Source organism: Gorilla gorilla, chromosome 17, assembly GCF_029281585.2.
Source record: "Gorilla gorilla gorilla isolate KB3781 chromosome 17, NHGRI_mGorGor1-v2.1_pri, whole genome shotgun sequence".
NCBI classification, from domain to species: domain Eukaryota; kingdom Metazoa; phylum Chordata; class Mammalia; order Primates; family Hominidae; genus Gorilla; species Gorilla gorilla.
The window spans coordinates 39757708-39776450 of record NC_073241.2 but is presented as its reverse complement, the minus strand read 5'-3'; the positions used below and the strand labels follow the sequence as shown (position 1 = coordinate 39776450).

The 18743-nt window shown below is 48.3% G+C and overlaps 1 protein-coding gene across 1 annotated transcript in view; it reads left to right on the top strand.

The window, feature by feature from the left end:
* The window catches only part of APCDD1 (APC down-regulated 1), a 33934-nt gene extending 15445 nt beyond the window's left edge, over positions 1-18489 (top strand). The window contains exons 3-5 of the mRNA XM_019014257.4: positions 1287-1818; positions 15251-15572; positions 17378-18489. Coding sequence (XP_018869802.1) covers positions 1287-1818; positions 15251-15572; positions 17378-17826 — 1303 coding nt within the window. The 3' untranslated portion in view covers positions 17827-18489. The remainder of the gene's footprint in view (positions 1-1286; positions 1819-15250; positions 15573-17377) is intronic.
* Positions 18490-18743: the final 254 nt, after the last annotated feature.

The following is an 18743-nucleotide window of genomic DNA, read 5'->3' as shown; positions in this document are numbered from 1 at the left end:
AAAGGGATCTTCTTTTCTAAACCTCATCTAACATGAATCACTGCTTACACTAAACTTCTCTTTCCTTGTGGGAGAAATCTGGGGTGTTTGCTCTCTCCTTTTTCTAAGATTACAGATATCCCAGGTACTGTTGAGTGCTTTATGTCCATAGGATGTTACTCGACATCAGTTGTCAAACGTTACATAGCAACGGTACCCCCATCTAAATAATGCTTATCTTTCACCAATCCATCAATGAGCAAATTAAAATGTTAGCAATTTTGAAAACCACTTGTGTTTGGCATTTTAGCCTGACTGCTTGATTTAGCAGCACTTCGTCAGTTCAAACCAGAATCTGTGTTAGCATCATAGATGAGAGCAGAGTGGGAAGGCCAGAATTGATGAGCTGAAAGTCATGGCGTAACTGAGACTAGGAGCTAACAAAAGGCTAAGGCCAGGTCATTTGGCCAGGGCTTTAAGTACCTCCCTGTACCCCCATTGCAGCCTCAGCTAGTATATATGAATGGCTGACAGAGCCGTTTGTGAAATCCCTCAATTCCATCCCGCTCCTGTTATGCTCTGTAGATTCTGTCTTAGTGCTTCTGGCTCAGGAACCTAGCATTCATCTAAGGCCATACTGGCAACCATCATAAACAAAAGGAACCCTTATTTCTGTTGTGCCAGCTTTGCTTTTAGTTAATTGCCCCCTTTACTTTTCTACTAGAGAGAAAATTAATTTTGAATGGACAAGAAGATGCTAGGTGACTAGATTCTGTCTCAGGATGACAGACATTTTGCACCTGCCTACTGTAGACAAGGTCCATAAAATAAAAGTGTTCAGGAAGTCGACCGTTTTTGAACTAGCGTAAGGGAACTTCTTTTATAGGCCAGCACAGCACTCAACCTCCTTATCCAAAAAGAAATGCCTGCACAGGGCAGCAGGTGTTTGCCCTCCTGGCCTGCTCGTGAAGCGAGTGGAAGGCTGGCTGAGGCAGAGTGATTAGGAGCACAGCATCAGAGCCAGGCTGCCTGGATTCATGGACTGGCTCTGATACTTGCTGGTCATGTGCTCTTGGGCATGTTCCCTAACCTCAGTTTCCCCACCTGTAAAACCCGGGTGATGATAATACCTAACTCCTAGGTTGTTGTGAGGAGTCAATGAGTTGGTATCTAAAAAGGGCTGACAACAGTGTCTGGCCCATCATCAGCACTTTATTATTATTTCTGTAATTTCTTAGTACTATAATGAATCTCTTTCCCATACCTTCAGGCTTACAAAGGTCTCTTCTTCCCCTTTTCTTTCCCAGCTGTGAAGTAAGGTCAGGCCCAGAGTTCATCACAAGGTCCTACAGATTCTACCACAATAACACCTTCAAGGCCTACCAGTTTTATTATGGCAGCAACCGGTGCACAAATCCCACTTATACTCTCATCATCCGGGGCAAGATCCGCCTCCGCCAGGCCTCCTGGATCATCCGAGGGGGCACGGAAGCCGACTACCAGCTGCACAACGTCCAGGTGATCTGCCACACAGAGGCGGTGGCCGAGAAGCTCGGCCAGCAGGTGAACCGCACATGCCCGGGCTTCCTCGCAGACGGGGGTCCCTGGGTGCAGGACGTGGCCTATGACCTCTGGCGAGAGGAGAACGGCTGTGAATGCACCAAAGCCGTGAACTTTGCCATGCATGAACTTCAGCTCATCCGGGTGGAGAAGCAGTACCTTCACCACAACCTCGACCACTTGGTCGAAGAGCTCTTCCTTGGTGACATTCACACTGATGCCACCCAGAGGATGTTCTACCGGCCGTCCAGTTACCAGCCCCCTCTGCAGAATGCCAAGGTACCTCAGGGCTCTGTGTTCTCCTCTTTATTGAGGAAAGTGGGTGATCCTTCTTAAAGGCTTGCCGTGGGGGCTCTAGGGCACCCTTGAAAGGGGGAATTCTGCATCATGGCGGGGCAGGCCAAGGTGGGGCTGCTGCGAGGTGGGAGGAGATGGGGAAGGCTGGGGCTGGGGGTGCTGTAGCCAGTCAGGAGACCTGGGTCTGCCACCAACTTGCTCTGTGACTTGGAACCTCGGTTATCCTACTGAAGTGGGTGGTGGCATGGGATGATGGTTCTAGAAAATTCCTAAGGCTCCTTTCAGCTCTCCCATCCCAGGAACCTCTTCAGTGATTCCAAGAGGACAGTGTGAAGGTGATGTCATAACCACACCTGGAAAAGATACTAAACAATAGCAGCTACCTGGGCCCTGGAGGAGGCGGGGAGGGACAGAAAGGGGAGGTGACAGTGGGATTTGTGTGGGGTGTTAGACTCCACGGAGACTGTCCACCAGAGTCACCCTGGTGAGTCCCCACACTCTTAGGCAGAACAGCCTGCTGAGGTCCCAGGGGTTATGGCTCCTGCCCAGGCCACGCGGCTACTGAGTTTTCCTGCTGGACCATGAGTCCAAAGGTCCTTCCTCCATACCCCACGTTCTTTTCATTTCACTAAGGAAAATGTAAAGTCACCATAATCAGAAGAGGGGACTAAGGAGGGCAGGAAACAATTAAACCTTATAATGTCTTTTCCTTGAATGATATTCTAGTAATTATATTTGGAATTCACAAGGCATTTCCTTCCCACAAGCTTAGAGTACACGTCCATGTGTAACTCGATCGCCTCCACCATCTCCCTGCAGAGCCTGTGAAGTCCCAGGCAGGAGGGGAGTGGGCTTCTGCCCAGTGCGTAGCGTGAACGTGCAGACCCGGGCCTGCTGCGGGTGGGTGGTGGGCAGGTCTCTGTGGAGTATCTCCCCGGCCGTCCCCATTGACTTCGTGGAACACTGTCTAGCACGGTGGCTCTGTAACTGTGGAGCCCTGCTTAACTTTTGTTGGGTGGTTTCTTCATTTTTTAAAAATCTTTTTTCTTATTAGTCCTCCAAGACTACTCATAACCAATAGAGGTATCACAGGGCACTTCTGCCAAAGACTGCTCCGTGTTATCTTTTTTTAATCTATGTTATTGTGAGCTTGTGCAATGCAAGTGGCTCTTATTATAATAATGAAATAGCTGCTGAGAAAGCCCACTTGGTGGAGGCTGCTTCCTCTGGATGAATCTTTTCATGGCTGTGTCCCCACGTGTGAGATGAAGCCCTGTGCTTAGCCCATGTGCCCAGGCCCAGCATTCCCGCCGGCTCAGGATGCCCTTGGGGGTTTGTTCCAACACAGATCAGGAGCCAGGCTCATTTCATTCTGCCTTGTAAGTTTCAAATGCACTGAAGAGGCCAACATGAGTTAGGGCAGAGAGGGAGGGCAGCCTCTGATGCCGGCTCCATTGCTGCCGCTGTCAGGGGGTCCCAGAGGTTTTCCTAGAATGGGACACAGGGAAAGGAGACCAAAACTCTGCCCTTCAACATGTTGATTCCCCAGGGCAGGTATCAGAAGGAGAATCGGCTCATAGGGTGATACCTGGACTGGGGTGTGCTTTCTGGGTCAGGGTTGAGTGGGTGTCTTGGGAAAATGGGTAAGAATAATGGGCTTCGAATTATACTTTGGGGCCTTTCTGGTTGGCAGCACTGCCCAAAGGTGGCACTGGACACCGTAGGTGCATAGCATTTCTCTTGTTTTATACTGGCCAGGTCCACTTGGTTTGAGATAGTAGCAGGAGAAGGGGCTTCATACCTACCTTTGGCTCGCTCTGAGTATAGTCTAGCCACCTTTCTGGGATTTTTTTTTTTTTTTTTACGGAGTTTTGCTCTTGTCGCCCAGGCTGGAGTGCAGTGGCACCATCTTGGCTCACTGCAAGCTCCGCCTCCCGGGTTCAAGCGATTCTCCTGCCTCAGCCTCCAAGTAGCTGGAACTACAGGCGCCCACCACCATGCCCGGCTAATTTTTGTATTTTTAGTGGAGATGCGGTTTCACCATGTTGGCCAGGATGGTCTCCAACTCCCGACCTCAAGTGATCCGCCCGCCTTGGCCTCCCAAAGTGCTGGGATTACAGGCGTGAGCCACCGTCCGCCCGGCTGCCATCTTTCAAATGATCTCAGGTAACGGGAGGAAGGTGTGAATGTCATGAATAAAAACGGCCCACAGATAATCCAGAAACCTGGGGTTAGCCAGGAGCATCCCCGCAACCCGCCGTTCCCTCGGGGCCTTTGTGAAGGTCTGCTGAATAGGAAAAGCCTGCCCACTTTCTAGCAGAGACACCAAAGAGCCCCAAAACACCAAAAAGCACGGGGAGCCTTGAGTGCGAGGTCTGAGTGAGGAGGCAGGTGCGGCTGGGGAACTTGCTGGGCCGGCGTGGGCCGGGCTGTGGGCTCCGAACCCGACCTTGGACTAGTCCTTTGCACCCACTCAGGTTCTGGTTCCTTTTCCTCACCTTCATGCGCCTGCACGGGCTCTGATCTCTTCTGCTCTTTTTAGTACTGGGGGAAAAATTAACCGTCACCACGTTTATTTTCTTACCTGCCTCTACCCCGTTGCACTCCTGGGTGTGGCTCCGCAGATGGAGTCTGAAAGCCCAGTCAGCATTGTTAAGGCTGGCGCCCAGGGGTACTCCAGGAGGGGACACTTCATTCCCGTCAATGTCCCTCTGCAGACCTGTCTGTGGCTCCTGGAGGGAAAATGCCCCGCAAGTGAAAATTATTAAATATTGGCATGGCAATTAAAGACAGCAATTGTAAAGCTGACCTTTTTAGAATTTAACACCTTTTGGACAAATTGGCAAGTATGTGGACTTCAGAAACGGTAGCCAGTCCTGGAAGCCAGTTCTGCTGTCATCAGCCGTGTGACATTGGTAGTTATCTGACCTACTGGAGACTTCGTTTTCCTTTTCTGTAAAATGGCAAAAATATAAGAATCAATAGGGTTAATGTGCAGAATCCTGTGGGCATCAGGATAGGGCCTGAATGCAAAGCTCCATCTCTCTTAACCTAGAGTAAGTCGCCCTTCTGGGCCAATGGCTCAGAGAGGAATGAAAATGACAATGTCGACTGACCAGGGAACATCAAAGTGTTTCATGATGCCTAGCCATAAAACACTTCCTCCCATTTTCTCCTCCCTGCTCTGCTAAGGCAGTTGTGGGAAGATTTACCCAGATTCTTAAGAAATAGACTCTTTAAATCCCAGGCCTGATTCCTTGGTGACAGAAAATTAAGGTGGAAAGAGCTTTAGGACCTTAGATACTACACGAGACATATTGTTAAGTAGGAAAAAAGGAAGTTATAAAATAGCGTGAATAATATGATACCATGTGCATAAAACTAATAATGAAAGGAGAAGAAGAGGGACTCTTTGCAAAGGAATCAGATATTTATGGAGGAAATTAATGACTGCCTCAGAGGAAGTGACAGAGCTGTCTATCTGGGATGGTCGGACAGAGACTTCACTTTTGGTACCTGTTGCATTTTGTGCTGTGATCTTCTATTACCTAAGCACAGTCATCACAGAAAATTTAGATTAAAAAAAAAAAAGCAAGCAAACACTCCCAGACCCAGAGGAATGCTGTGGCCACAGATGCAGGTGGCAGCCCAGCTGGGAGGAGGACCCAGGCTTCCTGAGCCAGCCCGGCTGCCTCGCAAGATGGCTGGAGGGGGGGGGGGGGGGGGTCAGTGGAAGGCCGAGTGGCTCTGGGAGCTGAAAGGGTCCATTCTTCTCTTGTCTCTCGCCTTGTACCTCTTGGCCTGCAGTGTGCAGCGGAGTCTTCAGGAAGTTTTCAGATCCTTCCCCAGGACAGCTCTGAGAAGGAACAAAATGGACTCAGCCATTGGTGTCTTTCCAGACCCGGGCACCAGAAAGACTGGGCACTGTGTGCCCACGCGGGCCCAGCCACAGCAGGTTGTCCGAGCTGTCTGTGGCTGCCAGCGGAGACAGGAAGAAAGGCTGGGAGAACGTCTTCAAAGACCGTACACGCCTGCCCAGGAGAGGCTGGAACCTCCTCCTTTGAACTCTTCTCCTTCCCTAATTGCTGGTCCATAGAGACCAAGCTGAAAATTAGTTTAAATGCTAAATTGAGTTTCAAACCACGAGCCTCAGCCCCTCTAGAAACAGGACACCGTGTAAAAATAGAAACTTTAAGTCAACTTGTTTTTCTAAGCTTTATACAGCTTTGCTGTGAGGTCCAGAGTCCTTTGGCAAATAAGTGATGTTTGAAGAGATTCAGGTGTGCTGGGAGGGTTCCTTCAGGATGGAACTGGCTACTCTTCATTATAAAAAAGTCAAGACAGCGTAAAGTAACCCTGAAAGAAGATGCTTTGCCTGAATCAAGTTTAGCATCAGAGCAGCCATAATCCTCTGCCGAGATTCTTCAGAACTATGCAGTTGGAGGGGTAGAAGCCAGGCTCATTCTTTCAGGGATGGAATCAAATGGTAATTAAAAGCAAATGAATGCCAAGGTCATTAGAGATGCCAGAGCCTCAGGATCAGACTCGTAAGCAAATGGAATTGGTCTTTCTCCAAAATCCTGCACTGATTTAACCACAGGATCGTAAATCAAAGGGGCTGTCTGAAAACCAGACAGCCTTCCCCAGGCTGTGCATCTGAAATACTCGATCCCAGCACATGTACAGCAGGGGAGCTACACACAGGAGGGAGAAAAGCACCGGGCTTTGGGAGTACCTGAGAACTGCAGAAAAAGAGCATGCTGTGCTTTCTCTCTCAAATTCTTTAGGAGCTGCTAGGCTATGAGCCAGCATATGTTTTTGAGGTAGCTTGCCTCTCAGAGGCTTTTTAGAGGATGTGTGACCTGTGCAGCTTCCTGATATCAGTGACACCATGGGGATGTTGAGTCAGGTGGCCTTGGAGCCTGGACTTTTCAGCCTAGCTGCAGGAGCCAGCATGGAAGGACGTCTCCTGAGCATGTGCTTGGTGTGGCTCCTGGGTGGGTGGGCGACCGCGTCTCTGGGGTATAGAAGGAGCCAGGTGCTTGTGGAAGAATTCCATGCCACTTTTCTTTCTGCTAGTGTGGATTTGCAGAGGTGATGGGAGATGGAGGAGGTGGTGGACGACCAGAAGTTCAAGAAGTCATGACCTAAGACAGTTTCAAGAACTAGTCTTACAGGAAGGAGAACCCTAGAAGAAAACTGTGACTGCTCCCTGGAGCCAGGTGTTTCCTATAAGGCAGCAAATGTTGCACAATTCTATGAAAAAACAGAGTTGGCAATTGGGATAGGTTGAGGGGGTCTTGACCCTGAAGGGGTTGCTTTTGTGAACGTTTTATCTGGGCCGAGGTGTGCAGTGTCACAATCGCTGGGCTACAAGGCTGCTGATGTACACTTTTATTGCAGAAACAGCTCATTATATTTCTTGACTCCAGAGTATTTCAGCAGATAAACAGGCATGCAAGGTTGCTTTATTTAAGGAGTTAGGGGACCAGGAAATATTTGTTGTCAGGGACAATGCAAGTGGTAAACATTTTATCCCTTAAAAGGCAAGAAAGCTCAGAGGACATGAGGAAAGCCTGCAAAAGCAGGAAATTGGCCATTTAAAAAGTACGCATGAGGTCCCTACTCCAGGGAGTGTTTGCTGAGCCCCAGGGGAGAAAGGAAGAGGATGGGCCAGCCAGGAGTGCCCAGTGGATTTACAGCAGATTTAATAAGTCTACTTTAATTATTTAAATGAATCAAAATGCATAGGAGTGGAAGAAAGAAACAAGTAAAAATAAATAAAAATTCTTTTCGGAAACCATTCTTAAAGTCTTTTCTCTTAAAGAACCATCTTCTTAGGGTCCTTTTTCTCCAGCTGCTGGGTGAGGCAAAACGGTCTTTTTTATTATTCTAATGTTAACTAAAACAAAAAAAGGCCTTTGTGAGCTCACTTCTCAGATTCTAAGCTGCCTTGGAAGTCCACTTCCAGAAGGCTAATGTTGCTCTTAAGGACCTACCAGCTGCCCCTGCTGAATTCCAGGGCGCAGAAGTGTTTGGTTGAGTTTTGCTCCCCTCTGCTTCATAGCCAACTACAGACTCAGGAGTTAGCAGCCTGGTTTCTCCTTTTCTCCCTCGTCTTCCTGGCCCAGGCCCCTTCCTGGACAGTGGTAACAGGCCCGGGGTGGCTGTGCAGCCTCCCTGAGGCTCTCTGAGTACCCCTGGCACCACAGAGGTGCCTGCATCCTGGCAGGGATGACGCAGCTGCACGGGGTCTGTACACTGAGGGGCTGCCCTCACCTGCGGAGAGTGGGTGCTGGGCAGCAGGTGCCTCAGTCCATCCAGGCTGCTGTAGCAAAGCAGCATGGACTGGGGACAGCCACTCACTTCTCACAGTTCTGGATGTTGGGGAGCCAAGATCAAGGCACCAGCATGGTGGGAGGCTGGAATCCTGGTCAGGGCTCTCTCCCAGGTTGCAGACTGCTGACCTGCCTCTGTATCCTCATGTGGCAGCAAGACAGCTGGAGAACTCTCAGGCCTCTTTTATAAGGGCACTAATCCCCTTCTTAAGGGCTGCACCCTCATGACCTAGTCACCCCCCACAGGCCCCACCTCCTAATTTCCTCACATTCGTGGTAAGGATTTTAACATGGATTTTGAGGGGACACAAACATTCAGTGTGTTGGATAGACAGCAAGCCTGCCTGGGCAGTCTGTACCTAAAGCCACAGCTCTTCACCCACTTCCTTCTGAAAGTGGCATCATCATGCTCCCTTTAGATGATCAAAATGAGCCCGAATTCACAAGCTCCTAGAATCCCAGATATGAAAAGTACCCCGAGTTCCCTCCCACAAGGCAGGTGGGCGCCCATCATTTGTGCTGAATGCTAGCTACTCCATTTAACTCTTTACATGTCCAATGCCAGCCTTCTCTCCATTTGCCTGTTAGCCGAGAACCCTGTGCAACTCTCTCCTGGATGTCATGGGAAATATGACAAAGAGAGAACACTTGGTCTTGGCCTCAAAGGACTCGTAATACAGAAGACCCGAGAAGGATGTACCTGCAGGGTTATCTACAGCAGAAATTTAATCAAATACTCGGCACATCGCAGTTACAAAGAAAGCTTTCAACGTGGGCCATTGGCCACTGCAGGTTTCTTTGTGAGAAACATTTGTGTGTTTTTTATCCGAGGGAACAAAACCCTAGGAAAGGAAGTTTCCATCATCTACTCCCATTTTTCCTCCTTCTTGAACAAAACTTTTAGCTCAAGGAACACTGCTTTTGAAGACTTGCGTTTCATGCAGCCTGCTTCCTTAGTTGATCTGTTCACAAGATCACATCAAGTAATTTCTTCCATTCTGGGAAGATGGCGAAAACAAGCGGATACTGTCAGCAGATGTTGTTGATGAACCACCTTTCCAGAAATAAATAGTGGCAGGGAACAGAGAAAGCCTGGAGAATCCCCATCAGTCATCAGCCGGAGAAGACCTTTTCCTGGGCTGGGGTCCTTGCTGGGGAAACGTCTGTTCTCTGCAGCCTGAGGCAGCTCTGGCCAGGAGGCAGCACTCAGCGAGTCCTAAGACCAAATTACCATCCTGGCTCCACTTTGGGTTTGTAAAGTCATCTGACTTTTTCTCTCCAGGTGCCTTAGTTGCCTCGTCTGTAAAATGTACCCATGGTCTCCTGGGAGGTTGTAAAGTCTAAGGAAATGCTGTACTTGAGCCTCCGAGACTCGAATATCCTGTAAATGCAAGCTGTAGCTATTTAACTTGTTACCCGGAGCTAAGCAGGAATCAGAGAGCAGAGTAGGCAGAACCCCACTCTTTGCCTAGAACATTGCTCATTTATAAAGTATAAGTTTCTTTCTCATTTTTAGAACAAGTTTAATTTTTTTTCCAGAGATTATTTGCATGGGATCCTTTTTCTCCCTTCCCCTTTCTGATGAAAGCTTTTTATAGTGTGTGTAAAGAATAGCAACAAGGAAACACTTTCTGGTTCCTCTGCTTTAACCTTCAAATCTTCTGGGTACAGAAGCTCTGGCTTTAAATAGCCCTTTCTAAGATTCGGGGAAAGGGGATGCCGTGGAAGCCAAGTTGGTGAGCTTGGGAGAGGACACTTCTCAAATGAGAGTCATGTCTTGGAACATGGATCCCCAACAAAGAGGGAATAATTTTACGGAGCAAATGATATTCCACAGTACCAATCACTCATCATGTTTAAAAACTGCATATCTAATTCTCTTTCCATGTATCCATCTTGGAAGAATACTGTTTCCGAAAAACATCTTAGAAAAGAGAAACTTTAGAATGAATACAATATACAGGCTTTAATTTCTGCTTCTCTGTAGTTGTGCCTGTAGGTCTCTAATTTTTATTCAGGCCAAAGATTATGAGAATTAGCATAAATGATATTTTTAAAATTTGTTACAATACAGAGGTGTCTCCTTATTCAACGGTAGCTAAAATTGTCCCCTCGTTGACAGTATCCACAGAGGCCAGAAACAACTCTGCTTGTTATGATAACTTTGGCTTCTTCATGACTGCTAAAGAGTTGTCCCAGCACTTGGGGAGGCTGAGGCAGGCAGATTGCCCTGAGCTCAGAAGTTTGAGACCAGCCTGGGCAACATGGTGAAACCCCGTCTCTACAAAAAATAAAAAAAAAAATTTATCCAGTCATGGTGGTGCACACCTGTAGTCCCAGCTACTTGGGAGGCTGAGGTGGGAGGATTGCTTGAGCCTGGGAGGTGGAGGTTGCAGTGATCTGAGATCACATCACTGCACTCCAGCCTGGGCAACCCCCAGACTTTCTCTTTCCCACCTCCAACAGTGAGACCCTGTCTCAAAAAAAGAAAAAAAAAAGGTAACTAGTCAACAACCAAAAAAAATAAAAAATAAAAAAAATTGGCAAAGAAAAATGTAAATTAAAACCACAATGAGCTATCAGTTTACCCAATAGGATGGCTATTACAAAATACAAAACGATCAAAACTAGAAAATATCCAGTGTTGGGAAGGATGTGGAGAAATTGGAACTTTATACATTGCTGATGGAAATGTAAAATGATTGAGCCACTCCAGAAAATGGTACGGTGGTTCCCCCCAAAAATTAAACATAGAATTACCAAATTGATCCACCTATTCTCCTTCTGGGTACATACCCAAAAGAATTAAAAGCAAGGACTTGAACAAACATGGTCCTAGCAGCATCAATCACAGTAGCCAAGAGGTGGAAGCAACCTAAATGTCCATCGACAGATGAATAAATCAACAAAATGTGGAATATTCATACAATGAATATCAGCCTTAAAAGGATGGAAATTCTGACACATTTTACAACATCGATAAAACTTGAGGAGCTTATACTAAGTGAAACAGGCCAGATATAAAAAGACAAATAGTGATAGTTCCCCTCAGATGAGGCACCTAGAATAGTCAAATCCACAGAGACAGAAAGGAGAATGGAGGTTTCCAGGGGCGGGAGAGAGAATGAGGCATTAGTGTTTAGTGGGTGCAGATTTTCAGCTGGGGAAGATGAAGAGGTTCCAGGGGTAGCCACACAACAGTGTGAATATACTTTAAAATGGCTAAGATGGCAAGTTCTATGTTAGGTATTTTTTTTAACACAGTAATAAAAAAAAAAAGCATCTAGTTCAGGGATTTGGCAAGACCAATACCCAAGAGCCAGGTTTCTCCCACTCCCTGCACCCTCCCTAAATTCTCAGGCCTACCTGATGGAAAACAAGCCTCCCTGCGCCTGTGCTCCCCACAAGACAAACAAACAAAAACACAAAAACTGTGCCTGGCCTGCTTTTCTCTGCTATGGAACAGCAACACTTCAGCCAGGACCATCAATCTCCTGAAGTGACCAAGTCCCACTGGGTCCTCATCTCGGAGCTCAGGACCCCGGCCTCATTATTGCTAAAGGAAAGCACCTCCGAAAACACTCATTCTGGAACAGCCCAGGCGACAGCAGTGCCCCTCTCCTCCCCCGAGCCTTTTCCTTGTCTGAGCCAAACAGCAGTTGCTCCTCGACGTCGTCCCAGAAGCATCTCTTGCAAGAACTAACATCCCTTATTTCATTTCTCTCTCCCACCCCCACCTTAGAAGCTCTCTGAGCTCTTCCTGAATTGATCCTGGTATTTGACAAATTAAATCTTTTCAGGAATTGAGACTCTCACCTCCTTAGAATGACCAGAAATGAAGGAGTCGCAACTGATGTTTTTAAATTCCCAAATTACAGATGGCAAACCAAGTTGCGGGGAATGGCGCAGAGGGGAGGTGAAGGCTGGGGTTGGGGAAGCGGGGCTGCCAGCTAGGCTTTGGGGACCTGCCCAGGCGGAGGGGGTAGCCACTACCAGCGATGAGCTGCAAATGGTAGGAGTGCGCAGCTCCTCCTGGCTGACGGGAAGATCTGACTCCGCGCTTCTTCTTACCCTGATGGTACGAGTGCTTCACGTGGCCTCTCTTATTTCAGCATGTGCTGGGCTCACCTGTAGGTGGTGCTGAGCCAGGGGCCGGCTCCTGCACAGCTTGTGTCTGATAACAGGCATCACAGGAGAACACCACCTTCCTGGCTGTGAAGTTTTCGTGATTTGAATCCAAGTTCCCAGCCGGTATCGGAGGGGGTGTCACTGGTCCCCACACCAGGACCACAGGCCTGATTTCAATGGTGACTGTTCCAGCACTTATGCAGGAGCCCTGGGCTGGGCACACTATGTCATATTAACTTTCCACCCTGTGTTTTGAATATCAGAACTCTTGTTGAGGTGAAAACTCTGGAACCTTTACCCCATAGTAGTTGACCAAGGAAACATAAAGGCAAAGCTACCGTACTCAGTGATGCTTTCTTTTAACTCAGTTTGTATTTTCTTCACCTTAAGGTGCATTTGAAAGATAGTGGCACATAGGGTGTCAGATAGGCCTTTATTTAATGTTCACACCAAGTGGGTGCACTCAGTGGGAACCACCTTAATCTGCTGTTCATTTCTTGCAGCAGTTTTGCAAGCAAGTGTAATGATCACCATTGTAAAAATGAGGAAGTTGAAATGGAGAGAAATAAATAGCTTGCCCAAAATCACCAGCTGTGAAGCGGCCGAGGCTGGCCTCGGCCCCCAGGAACTGGCCGGAGACATCTTTCCGTGACGTAATTAAGCACTGGCCTAATGGGCCTCATGCAGGAGCTCATCTCCATTTCTCCTGTAGCTTGCAGAGGGCAGCTCACTGCTGAGCACAGGTTGCAGGCAATTTCTCCGTGTGCCCCTAAGCCGTCTGTAGGAAACTGCAGGCCAAAAAATGCACGTAGAGCCTGGGGACGCCCAGGACTTGGCCTTCATCTCAATGCTGCAGCTCTTTGATCCAATTGTCTACAAGCCACAAACCATGTTAGCAAAGGAAACATTATCTCGCCTGAAGTGCAACTCTATGCCCATCTAATGCACACAGCAGCAGCGCAAGTTAGTGAGCAGCAGCTGGGAAGCCCACGGCTCTTCCTGCCCTCTCTGGGAAACCAAACAGCGACCACAACGAAATCACATGTTGAGTGAGGGCTGTAAACCCAAAGACCCTGGTGACTGAGATCTCCAACTTTAGAGAACTGCTAGAGAACAAGTGTGTGCCTGCCCAGTCAGTGGGTGCCCCTCAGCCTTGGCCGCAGGACAGATGCGAGGCCGTGAACTGATGGCATGGGAGCGCGGGGCTGGGGTGGCCCAGCCGTCCCCAGAACACTAAGCTACCAACTTCTACCTCCCTACCACAGCCTGATCCGATCAGCACGTGCTGCTAGTGGTCAGCGTTCTGCTAGCCTACCAGCTTTGCACCCCCGGGTGGGAGGAGAATAGCGGAGGGATGACCCAGGTGCAGGAGGAGGCAGCCCGGGCTCAGAGGTGTCTGAAGACCTTGGTCAGACAGCGAGGCACTGGCACTGTGTTCAAGCACCCTGTGCCCTGACTTCCAGCATCTCTGACGTGTGCACCCCTCACCAGAGAGGCCTTTCTGTGCCACAAACCTAGACAGCCCTTGTTCCCTGCTGTGTTCATGTTATAAAATAGACTAGGCAAGAGAGGGTCTTCTGGAAGGTCAGAGCTGTGGCTGTCTTGCTTAAAGCTGAGAAAGCAGGAAGCAGATGAGGAACGCAGAAACCTTCTGAACCTGGAGGCGGGCAGACCGGGACAGAGGGCAGTGTGCAGGTGTGCCTGCTGCTCCGCGGCCTCCAGCTCTCCCTTCTTGCAGGCGGCCTCCTCCATTAGGGAATGGACCTTCCCTAATAGTCTTCTAAAGGACCTTGCGTTTCCTACATAACTCCATTTCATCCACAGCCAGTGGAGCGCTGGCCTTTTTTTTTTCTTTGTGTCTCATAACTTTTTTTATTAAAATAAATTTTAATTGTGGTAAAATACACATAATGTAAAATGTATCGTTTAACCAGTTTTAAGTGTGCAGTTCTGTGGCACTGATCGCATTCATGTTATTATGCAACCATCACCACCATCCACTTTTTCATCTTCCCAGACTGAACCTGTAGTCCCATTAAACCACTCCTTGTCCCCCCACTTCCAGCTCCTGCAACCACCATTCCACTTTCTGTCTCTATGAATTTGATCACTCTAGGAACCTCATATAAGTGACATCATACAGTGTCCTTTTGTGTCTGGCTTATTTCACTTACCACGATGTCCCCAAGGTTCATCCCTATTGTATTGGGTGTCAGAACTTCCTGCCTTTCTAAGGCTGAAGAGTATTTCGTTGTATGGATAGACGGCATTTTGTTGATCCATCCTTCTGGCAATGGCCACTTGGGTTGCTTCTACCTTTTGGTTATTGTAAATAACCCTGATGTGAACATGGGTGTGCAAATATCTATTCAAGTCCCTGCTTTCAACTCTTTTGGGTACATACCCAGAAGTGAGATTGCTGGGTCATATAGCAATTCTGTTTTGTTGTTTTTGGTTTTGTTTTGTTTTGTTTTGTTTTTTGAGGAACCACCTTACTGTTTTCCATAGTGGCTGGACCATTCTGTATTCTCATCAGCTGTGTTTAAAGGTTCCAATTTCTTCACATCCTTGCCAACTTGTGATTTTTTGATAGCATTTTTTGATAGTAGCCATCCTAATGGGTGTGAGGTGCTGCCATCATTTCTTTTTGAAATCAAGTGTCCAGTGCATGTGGTCTGAAAACAATAGGATTCTGAAGTGTCCACATCACACCTGAAATGTTTGCGTAGGTCTGTACTGTCAGGCAAACGTGTGCACTTGTGAGTACACAGGCACACATCACTCTCACCTCTGTCTGTGCCCGGAGCATGATTCCAGTTGGTTCTTGGTGTCGAGGTTGTCAGTGATGGTGACCTGGTACCTGGTGAGACCCCATTTGCCGGAAGCATGTGTGCACTGCTCCCTTGGGAAGATAGAGGCCTCTGAATGTGTTTGTTTCTTGGCTTCAGAACCATGACCATGCCTGCATCGCCTGTCGGATCATCTATCGGTCAGACGAGCACCACCCTCCCATCCTGCCCCCAAAGGCAGACCTGACCATCGGCCTGCACGGGGAGTGGGTGAGCCAGCGCTGTGAGGTGCGCCCCGAAGTCCTCTTCCTCACCCGCCACTTCATCTTCCATGACAACAACAACACCTGGGAGGGCCACTACTACCACTACTCAGACCCGGTGTGCAAGCACCCCACCTTCTCCATCTACGCCCGGGGCCGCTACAGCCGCGGTGTCCTCTCCTCCAGGGTCATGGGAGGCACCGAGTTCGTGTTCAAAGGTAGGATTCCCATCTCGAGTCCCAGTATCACAGCCGATAAACAGCCCTGTGACATTTTTGTGGAGGCAGAGCTGAGGGAAAGGACCTCTTTTCTGCCTGAGTTCCCAGGAAAGAAATTGGGGAGTCATTTCTGCCTCAGTCCTTCCCAACGCCCTCTGAGTTTCTCCCTGCTCAAAATGGATCAGGTGGACAGCCTCCGCTTGCAGGCCTGAATGCGGGAGGAGTCCACGCCACTGTGTGTGGGAAGTTGCCAGCCAGGGAGGGTGTTACTGGGAATGAAATCTCTGGCCAGGTGCAGAGGCTCATGCCTGTAATCCCAACACTTTGGGAAACCAAGGCAGGAGGATCTCATGAGGCCAGAAGTTTGAAACCAGCCTGGGTAACATAGTGAGGCCCTAACTCTATAAAAAAATAAAATAAATTAGCTGGATGTGGTGGCATATGCCTGTAGTCCCAGCTGTTCTGGAGCCTGAGCTAGGAGGATCGCTTGAGCTCAGGAAATTGAGGCTACAGTGAGATATGATCGTGCCACTGTACTCCAGCCTGGGCAACAGAGCAAGACCCTGTCTCTAAAAAACAAAAAAAGAAATCTCAAGTCTGCACTTTGTGTTCTTTATACACAACTCTGGCAGATTCCATGCTGCCCCTCTAATAACACTGTGTTTGCTTGTGTGCCACGGTGCTTTCTTGAGTGAGCAGTAAAGAGGTGTTAGTGACACCTCAGGTGCTCAGAGCTGTCCTTTCCAACCCTGAGCTTGTCGTGTAATTGACAGATTGTCACCTGCTTGGAGGTGGGAGCATCTATGGGAAGGTTCAGGCTGTGTCCTTATCACTAAACGAGGAGGGGAGGAAGGAGCTGCACCAGGCTGCTAGCAACAAAGCAGGGCTTGTGGTTGCTATTTTTAAAAGGTTGCTTTTTTTTTTCCCTAAGTTTGTGCATCTTTGTAAAATGGTGTCAGCCCTATCATGCCAAATAAAGAGGGATAGCCTCGATCCCAGGTGACTCCTCCAGGATGGCGTTCCAGGGTTCAGTCCCATTACTATAAAAATGTTTCTGTTAACCCAGAAAGTCCTGGAAGACTTTAGCCCTCCTTTTGGGTAGCAAGGTTTGCTCCAGGAATACAGGCCCTTTGAGAAACTTAATTGAAAGCAAGCAATCTTTACTTGACTCCACCCCGAAGCTCATCGTGTTATACACGGAAGTGTCCCCCTGGAGGGACCTTCAAAAGCAATTCTCCACAAAAGGCGGGATTTGTATTTAATTTATTCACTCACATTTTTCTTGCTTGCAACCTAACTTATTTTAGATGCCTGATGTATGGGCCCGTAGGAATGTGTGAGAATGCCAACCAGAATAGGTGTTTGATACCAAAACTTTTAGAAACCCAAAAACCTTTTGATAAAAGCAAAATTCCAGCCTTTGTTGAATATTTTTTTTTCAATCCCAACGAGTCAGCATCACCAAATAAAACTCCTTAGGAGCACTCCGAGCTGTAGTTTTATTTGTTGCCTGCAGGCACTCCCAGCTGTATTCTGGGCTCAGTGTTTCTCCACCAGATGGTCTGTGTTGCGTGGCCACACCTGCAGCATATCGGTGTGACTGCCACCCAGATCAACAGGTTGAACTCTTCTCCGCCTGACAGTGCTTTGATGACTACTGCGGTCAGATGGGTGGGTCTGTAGGTGGGATTGTTTTTGGAAAAGAAAGCCTTGTCTAGTTAGAGTGTGGCCAGTGTTTTCTGGGTGGGTTTCTGGATCCCACGCCTACTCCCTGGAGTCATGGAACTCTCCTTTCTCCTTTGCAGTGAATCACATGAAGGTCACCCCCATGGATGCGGCCACAGCCTCACTGCTCAACGTCTTCAACGGGAATGAGTGCGGGGCCGAGGGCTCCTGGCAGGTGGGCATCCAGCAGGATGTGACCCACACTAATGGCTGCGTGGCCCTGGGCATCAAACTACCTCACACGGAGTACGAGATCTTCAAAATGGAACAGGATGCCCGGGGGCGCTATCTGCTGTTCAACGGTCAGAGGCCCAGCGACGGGTCCAGCCCAGACAGGCCAGAGAAGAGAGCCACGTCCTACCAGATGCCCTTGGTCCAGTGTGCCTCCTCTTCGCCGAGGGCAGAGGACCTCGCAGAAGACAGTGGAAGCAGCCTGTATGGCCGGGCCCCTGGGAGGCACACCTGGTCCCTGCTGCTGGCTGCCCTTGCCTGCCTTGTCCCTCTGCTGCATTGGAACATCCGCAGATAGAAGTTTTAGAAAGTTATATTTTTCCAAACCAGGATTCCTTACTATTGACAGATTTTCTTTACCAAAAGAAAAGACATTTATTCTTTTGATGCACTTGAATGCCAGAGAACTGTCCTTCTTTTTCTCCTCTCCCTCCCTCCCAGCCCCTGAGTCATGAACAGCAAGGAGTGTTTGAAGTTTCTGCTTTGAACTCCGTCCAGCCTGATCCCTGGCCTAAGCAACTTCACAACAGTAATTGCACTTTAAGACAGCCTAGAGTTCTGGACGAGCGTGTTTGGTAGCAGGGATGAAAGCTAGGGCCTCTTATTTTTTTCTCTTAATTATTATTATATTTCTGAGTTAAACTTAGAAGAAACAACTATCAAGCTACAACTTTTCCTGCCATTTTCCTGTGGTTGCAGCCTGTCTTCCTTTGAAATTGTTTTACTCTCTGAGTTTTATATGCTGGAATCCAATGCAGAGTTGGTTTGGGACTGTGATCAAGACACCTTTTATTAATAAAGAAGAGACACAGGTGTAGATATGTATATACAAAAAGATGTACGGTCTGGCCAAACCACCTTCCCAGCCTTTATGCAAAAAAAGGGGAGAATCAAAGCTTTCGTTTCAGAAATGTTGCGTGGAAAAGTATCTGTAATTAAAGTTTTGAAGTAATTTAACCTATTTTTACATCATTTGTCTTACCTTGTTGAGAGAGGAGACTCGCTTGTTGGCTTCTGGTTGTTGCAGGAGGCATGTGGCTTCCTAGCCTTCTCAGTAGACAGGATGATTAGGAAAATAGCAACATCAATCCTGTTACACAGGAGCAGTGACACAGGGGTGGCTGCAGTGTGGTACATGCCACACAAATGATAGAGAAAGTGCCCGTTCATTGCAGTTTCCTCTTCCTGGGGGACCTGAGCCCTGACTCTCACTGT